The 13,015-nt window shown below is 39.6% G+C and overlaps 1 protein-coding gene across 1 annotated transcript in view; it reads left to right on the top strand.

Annotated features, from left to right (window-relative positions):
- The window catches only part of ANKRD52 (ankyrin repeat domain 52), a 90,467-nt gene that overhangs the window by 17,748 nt on the left and 59,704 nt on the right, over positions 1-13,015 (top strand). The window contains exons 3-5 of the mRNA XM_007425786.3: positions 5,572-5,650; positions 6,709-6,779; positions 12,133-12,333. Of these exons, the coding sequence (XP_007425848.1) occupies positions 5,572-5,650; positions 6,709-6,779; positions 12,133-12,333 (351 nt within the window). The remainder of the gene's footprint in view (positions 1-5,571; positions 5,651-6,708; positions 6,780-12,132; positions 12,334-13,015) is intronic.

Consider the following 13,015-nt stretch of genomic DNA (forward strand, 5'->3'; position numbering starts at 1 on the left):
TAGGACAGATACTTGCAAGGCAAACACATGACAAAGGTTCAATATGTCTGTTGACACTGACTTAGTGTCCTTTGTTTTAAAAATGTTCAGTGCATATTAGGTTAATTATTTGCAACTGAATTGTTCAAGTTGGTAGTTGGTGCAGGATCTTTATTCATTTCCAGTCTAGCCCTCAGTGCTCAATCAGGTTGCTGGCCCTCCTTAATTGTATTCCTAAGAGTTTTCAGCCCAGCTTGATATCTTATTAAAAATCAGTTTTAAAACTGATTTTAAAAATGAGAGTATTTACTGATCAAAGTAACCATGATTCAATTTATTAAAATCTTTGGTTTAGCTTGACTTAGGTTAGCTGATTTGAGATAATTTTTGATGCTGTTGCTTTGACTTTTTGGTTGGTTATTCATTTTTTATTATTATTGTAAGTCATTTGAGTTGCTGGTGAGGCCATTATACTTATTTTAAAACCATAGTAATTATGTAGTAGCAAATAAACGTAGTTTTCTACACTTGATTATTAAACTTCATATATAATAGGCCAGAGTTTTGGATTACTGTAGTTGATCAAGTGTGCAAGTATGACTTGCTTCATTGTTTGCTTAACTCTTCACTAACAGAAATGGGTTGACAAACCTATAAGCTTCATCTGTAGTTGGGTAACACTGTGTCTAAACTGGGGCCCCGCATCTTATTCCTCTCCAAGTTAGAATCTGAAAACTGGTTTGCTCTTGATTTCCAGTTTTTGGTTTATTTGGAAGTTATAAGTCCAGGATCCTAAATAAAAGAAATGATTGATAGGGCTTCTGGATTTGTTTAACCTCTCCCATAAGGAAGAGTGGAGCAATCTCATGATATGTAGAGCTTGGAGCAGTGAACAACTAAGTATCCCTTGCTTTGAGTGTCAAGACAGTCATATTTCTTCAAGTCTTAGGGTGGTCACATTAAGGCTTTCTCCCCACTCTTCTGGGCATGCATATGCATATGCAAAGAACATTTCTGCTAGGATTGCCACCAAAGTAGTGGAAGTGGTTTCTGGGTATGTGGACACATGCACAGAAAACCTGCAAAAAAATTTAAAGCAGCCATGCTGAGCCTTTGTGATTCACAGTCACCCTGACACTTCAAGTAGCAGGTCATGAAATACCCTTTTGAATGCATTACACAACTCTAATATTCCATATCAGTGTACTTGTGTTCTTGCTTAATGCATTCAGATTGACTGATTTTCACTACTGGATTGACTATAGATGTTGACTTATATGTCAGTGAGGAAAGCAGAGATGTGGGTCAGAATGTTTTCTGCAGAAAATTTTCCAGGGTCAAAGTTTCCCACTGAAAATGTTCTACTTCGGGTGAATTTGGCACTTGAGAGTTGTATGAGATTTTGTTGCTTTATTGTCGATTGCTCAGTGTTCTCTCCAACATTGCAGTAAAAATATTTTTTTTCTATGTGTCAGAGTGTTAAGAGCTTTTTAAAACATTCTGTTCAAACCTCATCAAATAGGCAAGGATTTTTTTTCATCATATAATGTAGTCTCAATATTCACAGACTATAGATATTGAGATGAATATACTGGTTGGAATAATACTGATTTGCATAGGCAAAACATCTCTGGATAAAAATATTTGGGAGTTTGTGATGGCAGCATGAAGTTGGATGCACCTAGTGATAAGTTACTGTAATATTTCTGGTAAAAATCTAAGTTACAAAAAATGGATGGAGGAAAATATTTGAGAAACTTTAATGTCAGGACTGCCATGTATTAGATGTGCCAATCTATGACTGTGCTGTTGCTTTCCTTACTTTTAATTGCATTTGCCATTTTGTCTGATGTAGAAGACACCAAGTTGAGATTAACCAGCTTGCTACCAGTACTTTTGCATACATGTTATTTTATATCCTTGTACTATTAGTATTCTACTTTCAGGGAAACCTGTGTGTATAATCCAGGCACATTGACAGAATATTACTACTGTATATTGCTAAGGATTCTAAGGCACACATTTGACTAGTGTCAGGCATTGGCCATGCATTAGGCTTATTCTTATTTTCTTTGAATAGCACAATTAATGTTGATTTATGATTGTGTAAAAAAGTCACTAGTTATATAGATTAGCTGCTTTTCACAAAAAACCTGTTCACACTTACTGAGTTTTATTCACTGAGGAGCCATTGGTAAGTGTTCAGGAACCCTAGAATTTTCAGGAACAATTTGGAAGGCATTTTGGCAAGATTACTCAATTCTTTGTAGCTAATTTATCCTTGAAATTAATCAGGAAGAATAACATCAAAATATAAAAGGTAAGATTGTATATTCATGGCAAAAAAAATCTTCCTTCTAATTAAGATCACTTAACTTGGCAGGAGTTAAGAATGATCAGTCAGATTCAGAAGCAGCCCAACCTTTGTGAGCCAACATCACTTGTGGATTGAAAGACGAGGTTATTATTACTAGATAGTGAGGGCAGGTGGATTAATTTGTACTTTTTGTGGCACTGGAGAAAAACAAGAACGTGGCATGTGCATATAAGACTTCTGCAAGATATTGTTACAATAGTTGTATAATTCAATTTATGTCCTGTCTGTCTACCCAAAGGATGCTCAGTTGTTTCTGGCTTGAGGCAAATTATTTCTCTAACCAAACATTACTGGCTTTTGGCAGATACATTGAGTGTGTTTGTGGAAGATATGCTAACTATGTAGGCAGAAAAGTTTAATAGTTTTGCTACTTAGTATTTGGCATGTTAGATAAAAATCAGCTTCATTTCTCTCTCTCTCTCTCTCTCTCTCTCTCTCTCTCTCTCTCTCTCTCTCTGTATATCAATCAAATTGATTTTAAGTTTTAATGGGAATCAGATTTTAAATCTTAATTTTTTAAAGAGATGAACATATCTTGCAGATATATAGTTGTGAGCATAATTTCTACTCCGTTATATTTGCTAATACACTCATAAGAAATAACTTACCTCTTTCTGAAAGTATGAATGCAAAGAAGTTAAATAGAGAATTTGATGTGATGGAGTAATACAGTTTTAAAGCTGTTGAAGCTTTTTTCTAATGCATCATGGCAAATGTATCCCCCAAACATCCACAATAATTAATTGAACTGAAGCTGGTTCAGCTTCTCATGACTTCACAAATATTATAGGTAGTCCTCAACTTGTGACCACAATTGGGACCAGAACCTCTGTTGCTAAGCAATGTGGTTGTTAGGTGAAACATCACATGACCGCACTGCTTAGTGACAGCAGTTCCAGTAGTCCCAGTTGTGGTCATTAGGCCAGGACAGCAGTGCCGGCTGCACTGGGACTGAAGTAGAGGCTGGGGGCTAGTGGCAGCCGGCTGAGACTGCTGAAGGCCCTGGGCTTCTAATTCAGCCCCAGTGCTGCCACCATCACTAATGCTACTGTGCAGGGTACTCAGAAGGGCAGAGATCAGGGGAAGATGGGTGGGGGGAGTTGAAGCACCCCTGTGGTTATAAGTGCAGGTGGGCTGCCAAGCACCCAAATTTTGATCACGACCGCGGGGGACTGCAATGGCTGTAACTTCAGATGCCTGTTGTAACTTCCTTTGTTCAGCGCCATCGTAACTTTGAAGTCTCTGAACAAATGGACATAAGTCGAGGACTACCTTTATGTGCTTGTTTGATTCTAAGGGCATCATTCAATATTTTGAGGAAAATTATTCTGAAAGAACTCTGACAAAATTCCTTTATATGGTTGTGGAAGGACAGACTGCCTAAGCAGATTATAAGCACCTGTGCTCCTTCCTTCCCCTCCCTTCTTGGCCCTCCCCCATCGTCAGGACAACCCAGCTGCCAATCAAACAGCAGCGTGGGGCAGGAGGCATGGAGGAGAAGGGAAGACAAGATGGCTGCCTGGTAGCTCTGCAGCCCCAGGTCTCATGAAGAGGCTGAATAGATGGAGCCAAAGTCTAGGAGTAAAAATGAAGCATAAAACTAAAGGATAGACAGCCCTGCTGAGAAAGAGGCAGCAGGAAAGGAGGCAGCAGCTGAGAGAGGCATCTTTTTTTCCTTCCCTCAGGCCTGGCCTGAGGGAAATGTTCTTCTAGCCATTTCCCTCAGCTGGAACCAAGATGGGAAGAGAAGAGTCAAGAAGCCCAGCCAGGAACAAGCAAGTTGAAAAGATGAAGAAAAAGAGTTTGACAAAACAGAAATAGAAAACAGAAACTGAAAAAGATAAAAGACAGATTGAACTTTGTAGGAAAAAAAGTATAGCTCTATAGGGGGTGACAATAGACATATACAGAGATTAAGAAACAGAAAATACAAAGGTCAGCAGTTAACAAATATATGAGAGAGATAGTTTAGAAAAATATGAAGATACTGTCAAGTTGAACTTTAAAGAATATAGTGTACATAAAGAGCCTATAGAAAATAGTTAAAATAGAATATAATTTTAATTATTAAGATTAATTTCTGAATTAGTTGAAGGCATTTTTAATTTAAAATTACTTTTTTGGGGGGGGTAAGCTTTCCTTTTGTAAAATAAAAGTCTTCCTCCAGCCACTGAAGAGAGATACAAAAACCCAACCAGCTGTCCACATTTCCAGCCTTTTGTGTTTATTGAGTCTGGGTCAATCTGGTTATTGGTGCTTCCAAAACAAAACAAACCCTGCGAGAGTAGTGTATTCCTCCAAAAAATGGAATCTACCTCTCACATTGGGTAATAAAATGTATGTATTCCTATTATATCAAACAACAAGAATGCACTGTTACTAGAAATAGTTATAGAATTTTTCTGAAGTGAAATGAATATAATTTAAATTGAGTCTTTCTGACTAATGAGTTAAATTTGGGTCTAGAGGAGCCCTTTATTGATTGCTATGATCCATTTTATCAGTTTGCCATTTTGCATATTTGAGTAACTTTTTTATTATGCTTTTGATTTTTTTTCTTGTTGATTGTCTACTGTTGTTTGCTGCTCAAAGTCGCGTTATTTGAGTTGGGTGGCCATATAAACACTTGTAATAAAATTAAATGCAAGTAATCCTTGGGTTAGGTCCATTCATTCAGCAACTGTTCAAAGTTACGATGGTGCTGAATGAGGGGGACTTATGACCCATCCTTGGAGTTCTTGCTGTTGCAGTGTCCCCGTGGTCATGTGATTGCGATTTCCGATGTTTCCTGCCAGCTTCCCACAAGCAAAGTCAATGGGAAAGCCAGCAGGAAGTCGGAATCATGGTCACGTGAGGTCCTCTCTTAATGACCTGTGCGGTCCTTAGTTAACAACAGCAACCAGGAGTGCTGGAATTGCCGCTGCTAAGTGGCACTGTCACATAATGTTGCACTTTATGACCATGTCACTTAGTAACAGCAATTCCAGTCCCAATTGCTATCATAAGCCAAGGACTACCTGTAAATAAGTAAAATCCACCATTGGGTTTAGTCACTGTTTTTGACTCTTGTAATATAAATTGTTGAAATATATTGCAGATGTAAGCAGAACAAGGTGATTGTCTGCAGACAAGAAAATCCCTAGATTATGTAGAATCTAGAAGACACGATTTTTAAAATGTATATTGATTATTTTTATCTTGTTTCCCCAAATCAGGACCAAGAGAGACGAACCCCTTTGCATGCAGCTGCATACTTAGGGGACACCCCTATTGTTGAACTCCTAATATTATCAGGTAGGAATGGGGAACTGGTCCCATTTTTTATTTTATTTTGGGCATGCTTATCTATCATTGGCCAAACTGTCAGGGATAGTAATGGGGTAGTAATCAAGTTTCTTTAGTCCCATTGTTGGCTTTAAGTATGGAAGACCCAGATGCACACTTCTCTGGCAGTCTTTAAAACAGGAAATATAATGATCTGTTATTCGGATGGTCACAAAGAACGAATGAGAACTCATAAAGCATTATAGTGCTTTCCACATTAAAAGTGCTGTAGCTAGCAGATTGCTGTTAGTAATATTCTTATTGCTAGTCATGATTCTCAAGCAGCAGAGATTTATGGAAATGTTCTCATTCTGTTTAGTGAAGCTATTTTAAAACTGATAGCTCTGTATACTGTAACTCTTCCTGTGCAGGTTGCAGGGCTGAATTAGCCTTCTGGACAGTGGAGCCCACACAGATGGTTTTTGATGCATGTGCTAAATCTTTCCAAATTAACTGCCATAAAAAAAAATTGGCTCATGATAATCTAAAGCAAGCTATAGTTTTTGAAGACTGCCAGCAACATTTACCCACATCATTTTTCTCTTTTCTTAAAATCTGGATGAAGATTGGAATGAGCTTTTGTCCTTTCCATCCCTTTATTAGGCTTGCTTCTTGAGCATGTTACTGATAATTAAGAGGAATTTTGTGGTAAACTGTGGGAGTTAGTTCTGGGAGGTACATCTTTTAAAAATGTAATTCATTCCCCCCTCCCCCCAATAATGCTGATTTTTCATATAGAATGTTTGGCACGTAATAGGACAATTTTAATTTTCAGCCATGTTTTTTGAAAGACAGGGATGTCTCCTAAATGCAGTACTACTATTCTTTTTTTATTAATCAGTTTGTAGTTTCCCTGTGAAAGAGCCATTTGTTAAATAAGCACTGAGATTAAGAATTAAAAGGGTCTTATTGCTAAGATAAAAGTCTAAGGCTTGCTATTCAACCAGTTTAATATAATGTTTGTTTTCTTCTCTTAATCAACCATGCATGAGAGAACTTGCTTCATCCCCTTTATTTTCCTTGGACAGGTGCTAACGTCAATGCAAAGGACACTCTTTGGCTAACCCCGTTACACCGTGCTGCAGCTTCTCGTAATGAGGTAAGTGTCAGGAGTTTTACAGGGTTCTATAGACATGTACCTAGTAAAGTGACAAAGTGAATTCCAGACACTGAACATATTAAACTGCCATGTCTAGGGCAGTTCATTTCCCCTTTTGTATTTTCATTCTTGGTTGTACTGAATATTTTGAGAATCTGATAGAACAGTCTTTATCTTCTTGGACAAATTGGGCAGCAACACCTTTTGGATGATGGAGTTGGAAGGATTATAGAAATGTCTGCAGGCTATTACCAGCAATACATTTTCCTTTTTTAAAAATATTTTTATTAAAGTTTATATATATATAAACTAATACAAAACTAAAAAACCTACAAATAGAAAGAAAGCAAGCCAGCCAGCCAGCCAGCTTCCCCCTCCCTCCAAACAAGTATATGCATTAATAGTAATTTAACACCTTCTCCAGTATTACTAAAAAAAAAAAGCCCTCTTCATTCCCTTTCTCAGCCCTAAACAATAACCAAATTATAAAAAATATTCAACAGCCAATCTAATCAGCAAAAGCATTAAGAGTGCCAGTAACAATAAACTATATATTTTAAGCTTAAACAAATAGGTCTATTTTGCATTTTAACTTCTAAGTTTTTTCTGAGAAATGAAACGTAAAGGATCTCTCCCCTAGAAAAGACTAATAACAATTACATATGTGTTTTAAACTAAACCAAACAAATCACTTTTACAGGTATAAATAATTATCTTAAAGTCCTGGTCAGAAAAAGAAAATTCAGTATTAACAATCCAAGATCAAAACATGAACAATTTAACCTTGATCTGATAAATCCACTTTGAATTCCTTTCTCTTGTTTTTGAAAAGCTCAGTCTTCAGTCTCTTCTCCAAATAAAACCCCAAATAACAATCTCTTATCATTCTCTTCCTATTTATTTTCAGAAAAGGTTTCAGAGATTTGGTATTTCCCTTCTGTATGTCCAAAATAGGATAATTCTCAAAGTCATTCTTCCAGTCCATTACAACTTTTTCTCCGTATCATTTTCATAATCAAGCAACTTTGAGTCCATCTTCACATCCACAGCATCTTTTTCCATATCTTCCACGTCTCTCTTACAATCTGGCATTTCTTTCAAGTCCATTTTGGAATCCTTATTCAAGTCTTCCTCCACTGCTATTTTATCCAGTAAAATCTTTTCTTCTACAACCTCTGTTAATCCCAATTTTAAAAATAGTTCCTGGACATACTGATTCCAAACAGCTAAAAATTCTTCTTTGAAAGAAGGATACTCCTCCATTATGTTAAAAGAGGTATATTCCTCTAGTCTCCATTCCCTCTGACCTTGAAAGCTCAGTCTTGTGTTTATTTTCAGAAGCAAAACTTTCCCAGGGCAGATTTTCTTGCAATTAAATCCAAATTCACTTACTGTATTTTTTTTAAACATTTAAAACAATCCTTCAGAAAGCTGTTTCAAATCCATTTAGCCTCTTAGCTGTCCCCAGTCAACATTCTTAATTCCCTTTCGCTGTTTCCAAATGTTAAAATATTTCTTTTTGATCTTTAAACTTACTTTGGTCTTCTTTCTCCCAGGATAGTAGGAAATACTCCCGGTGTACAGCAACTATCTTTCAGGAGTATTTTAATTGCCAAATAAATCACACATAGGCAGTTTATGATGTTAGTTAAAGGAGGAAGTAAAGCAAATCTAGTGTCCTTTTGAAGGCTCCGCACCATGGCTTGGACTCAGTGTTTTTCCCTCGACTCCCAGAGCACTCCACCCGCTAGAGATTGCTATATTGCAATCTCTTAACAGGGAATCTCTGTAAGGAGTACCTGTGGGTGATCCTGTCAATCTCCTTTATCAGGAGATGATTCTGAAGAGCTGGACCAAGGCCAGCTCCTCTAATTGCTGTGGGTGTTGGCTCCACAAAGAATGGAGCCATGTTCAATTGGCCATTTCTTCCTTCGTAGCCCACCATACATTTTCCCATGGGACATAGGAGTGAAGCAGGAGTCTAACGATGATTGCCTTGTAGTGGCTAGTTCCAAAACCTGTTTGTTTACTGGAGAAGCCTTGAGTCTGCATAACCAATATATAAAATATAAAAGAAGATTACTTATTTATTGCATCAATTTATATACTGCCCAATCACAGAACTCTATGTGGGTTATGCAGTTAAAATTTTAAAAAAGCCTAAATCAGCTTCCTTTGAATATTAACAACACTCTGGTTAAAAACCATATCTTTCAAATACCCTAAAACTTATAAATCATAATAAAAAACAGTCCAAAAACAAAAAAGCAAAGGCCTACCTTGTGGCAGTAAGGCCAGAGAAGTGACAATACTTCTCCACCCTTATTGCGTCCATGGAATAGGTGTCTGGCAGCCTTGTTTTGGATGACATGCATCCTCTTGGGTAGAGGGGATTTGGAGATCCCCCTACAAGGCCATGCAGAAAAATTTGCTGAGCATCTGCCAAAGTCGCTCAAATTCATTCTCAGTTGGACGTGGTCCTTGTTGCAGGTCCAGAGGAGATGCCTGGAGTGGAGTCTTGCCCTGTTATCTGGGAATGGTTTGAACCTGTTGGGCCTGAGGAAGTGGACAGGATCCTTATGACTGTGAACTCAGCCAGCTGTTCTTCAGTTCCATGCCCCTGTTTGCTAACTAAAGCTGCCCAGAGTGGTATATTGTGGGTGGGTTCTAGCGTGGTTAATTCTTCCTTGAGTGAGAGGTTTGTTCCTCTGCCTCTTGAGGAGGCACTGGTTCACCCATCCTCAAGAAACCATAACTGAATCTAACCTCCCCTTCTTGGGGAAGGTGGTTGAGAAGGCGATTGCGCAGCAGCAACAGAGGACCCTGGATGAAGCAGATTATCTGGACCCCTTTCAGTCAGGATTCAGGCCTAAGTATAGGACGGACACAGCATTGATCATGTTTTTTATTTATTTATTTATTCAATTTATATAGCCGCCCATCTCAGACCAGTGACTCTGAGCGGCTAACAACAATAAAAATAATCAACATTTAAAGCAGTACAAAAAATTAAATATAAATATAAATGCAGCCAAGAGATCTTTAAAAGCTGTTGGTATCAGCACAACCATGAAACGGGGCCCTTTGCATGCTCGGGCCTCCAGGCCCGGGCATAAAGCCAGGTCTTCCAGGCCTTCCAGAAAGCCAAAAGGGTCAAGGCCATCCTAATCTCAGGAGGGAGGATGTTCCAGAGGGCAGGCGCCACAGCAGAAAAGGCACGTCTCCTGGTCCCTATCATTCCTTGGCTGATGGGACCCAGAGCATGTCCAACCTGCTGGACCAGATTGGATGGGTAGAAACAACTGGGAAAAGGTGGTCCCTAAGGTAACCTGGTCCCAAACCATGAAGGGCTTTAATGGTGACAACCAGCACCTTGAATTGCACCTGGAAACACACTGGCAACCAGTGCAGCTCTTGAAGCAGTGGTGTTACATGTGCCGAGTAGCTGACACTATTTGCAACCCGGGCAGCTGCATTCTGTACCAGCTGAAGCTTCCAAATACTCTTCAAGGGCAGCCCCATGTAGAGTGCATTGCAGTAGTCCAAACAGGAGGTCACGAGGGCATGAGTGACAGTGAGTAGACAGTGAGTTTGTAGATGATCTCTGGCAAGAGTGGGATGAGAGTTGTGTATCTGTCCATGCTCTACTTGACTTCTCAGTGGCCTTCGATACCATCAACCATAGTATCCTTCCGGATCGACTGGGGATTGGGTGGGTGGCACTGTACTGTACTGTTTGTGCTTCTTTCTCTGGGGTCAATACCAGTCAGTGTTGATTGGGGGGTGAGCGATCCCGCTCTCGGCCCCTACTATATGGGGTGCTGCAGGGTTTGGTGCTCTTTCTGCTTCTGTTTAACATCTACATGAAGCCACTGGGTGAGATCATCTGTTACCATGCAGTGAGGTATCATCAGTATGCTGATGATACCTAATTATAAGTCTCTGCCCATGGAGAATTAGTGATGCTTTTGAAGTCCTATCCCAGTGCTTGGGAGTTGGGGGGCCCTGGACAGGAAACAACAGGTTTTGACTGAACCTTGGCAAGACTGAATGACTTTGGGTTTGGGGCCTTCCAGTTTTGGGACTTTGCCATCTTTAGTACTGGATGGGGTCATGCTGCCCCAAATAGACCTAGTGCGCAATTTGTGTGTGGGGGTTTCCTGGACTCGCAACTCCTGCTCAAGCGTTGTGTGCCAGTCACTCATGCCCTGGTCACCAACCAGGTAGACTGTTGCAATGTGCTCTACATGGGGCTACCCTTGAAGAGCATTTGGAAGCTTCAGCTGGCAACCCAGGCATTTATGTGTGCCCCTAGAACGGCACACATTACACCTCTGCTCCACGAGCTGCATTGGTTGCCAATTTGCTTCCAGGTCCAGTTCAAGGTGCTGGTTTTGACCTTTAAAGCCCTCCATGGTACGGACCTGTGGTATTTGAGGAACCGATTACGTCTGCCCGTCCCATCAAGTCCCGCAGAAGGGGTATGTTGCGGATCCCATCTATTAAGGAGTTACATCTGGCGGGATCCCAGAGATAGCCTTTTCTGCTATGGCACCCCCCCTGTGGAACATCATTCCCCCTAAGGTGAGATTGGCCCCATCTCTGCCAACCTTCTGGAACTCCCTCAAAACATGGCTGTGTCAGCAAGCTTGGGAATCTCAGAGAAATGGAGAACGGGTGAGATGGCTACCTTGTTTCTTACACATTGATGATGCTCTCTTAGTCTTTTAAAATAATATTAATGTTTTTTTACTATGGAATAATTTTTAATGTTTGTTTCTTTTATGGTCTATTTTTATTGTACTCTGCCCAGAGTCACGTTTGTGAGATGGGCGGCTATATAAATGTGATGAATGAATAAATAAATAAAATAGAAGCCAACAAGATTTAACTAATTTAGTATGAACCTAGCTGTTTGTACCTTAATCTGAGGAATTTATTAATTGGGGTTTAACTGTGCCAATAACTTCCCCTTTAGACCAATTTTTCTCAATCAAGTGGCCACCAAATATGGGATTGCAACACCAATTATTCTTTGTGAACATGCCCAAACTTCAGGATATCTGAGAATTTAGGGAGAGGTACTCCTAATATAATTGAAACTCCATTTTAAGACTATTACCCTACATGGTTGCTCACTGTCCTTTCTCAGAATTGTTAGATATAAACTGTAGCATCTTATCTCCTCTCGTGTTTCCTATTCTCTCAGGTTTTGCAGACTTTCTTTACGTTAAACTGCTTCTGTTCATAACATAGTATTATCTCTTCACTTGTTAGTACTTATTTCTTGTGTAGTAGTACTTTGTCCTATTCACCCAGGCTTAAAAGCTGTCTTCTGTTCTTTCCCTGGCAGAAGGCACTTAACCTCCTCCTAAAGCACTCGGCAGACATCAACGCTCGTGACAAGTATTGGCAAACACCATTGCATGTTGCTGCTGCCAACAGAGCTACCAAGTGTGCTGAGGCCATCATCCCGCTGCTTAGTAATGTTAACGTGGCAGACCGCACTGGCCGCACGGCACTGCACCATGCTGTACACAGTGGGCACATTGAGGTAAGGGACATGCTTTTCCTCCCAAAGATGTTTATGCATTATTTCTCCATTATGCAGTGATGAGCTGTAATAGAGCAATAATGGAAATTTGTTTTGTTGTAAAGACTATTTTCACTTATAATAGCCACTCAGACTCTTCAGAAATTAAGCAGCACGTTAGCCAAATAAACAAATAGTTACACACAAACTCACATGATAGAATCTCCAATTACTATGGTTAAGGCAAAGCCATTTGGAGCAGTCCAACTTGTTTTGGGAACCATGTTTTGTGGGGTCTTTTCAGATTCTTCATTTTGGTACTTTTCCATGTGCTCCAGAAGCAGAATGCTTCCTGGGCAAGGCTTTTTATTTTTCTGCCCTACTTTGAGAAATCTCATGTACTCCAACTGATCAGAAGTAACATACTTCTTGTTCAGCTATCAATAGATGTACAGACGTACAGATGAACGTACTGCATGTTCAACCATCAATAGACACATAGAGATAAACCACATTTACATACCATTCAAAAGAGACAATAAAAAAGCTAAGAAGGAAACAAAAAGACCAGAACACATCCATTCCAACCAACCAACACCCAGATAAGCAGGGATTAGCAACAGACAAGCAGAAAACAATACCCTAGTCAAGGAACTACCAAGGAGAAAACCACACCCCCACCAACACTGGCAGGGCAAGCTAC

This window comes from Python bivittatus, unplaced genomic scaffold (genome assembly GCF_059951505.1).
Source record: "Python bivittatus isolate LINGU-HERP-01145 unplaced genomic scaffold, Pbiv_v1 ctg000220_np1212, whole genome shotgun sequence".
In the NCBI taxonomy this organism is placed as follows: domain Eukaryota; kingdom Metazoa; phylum Chordata; class Lepidosauria; order Squamata; family Pythonidae; genus Python; species Python bivittatus.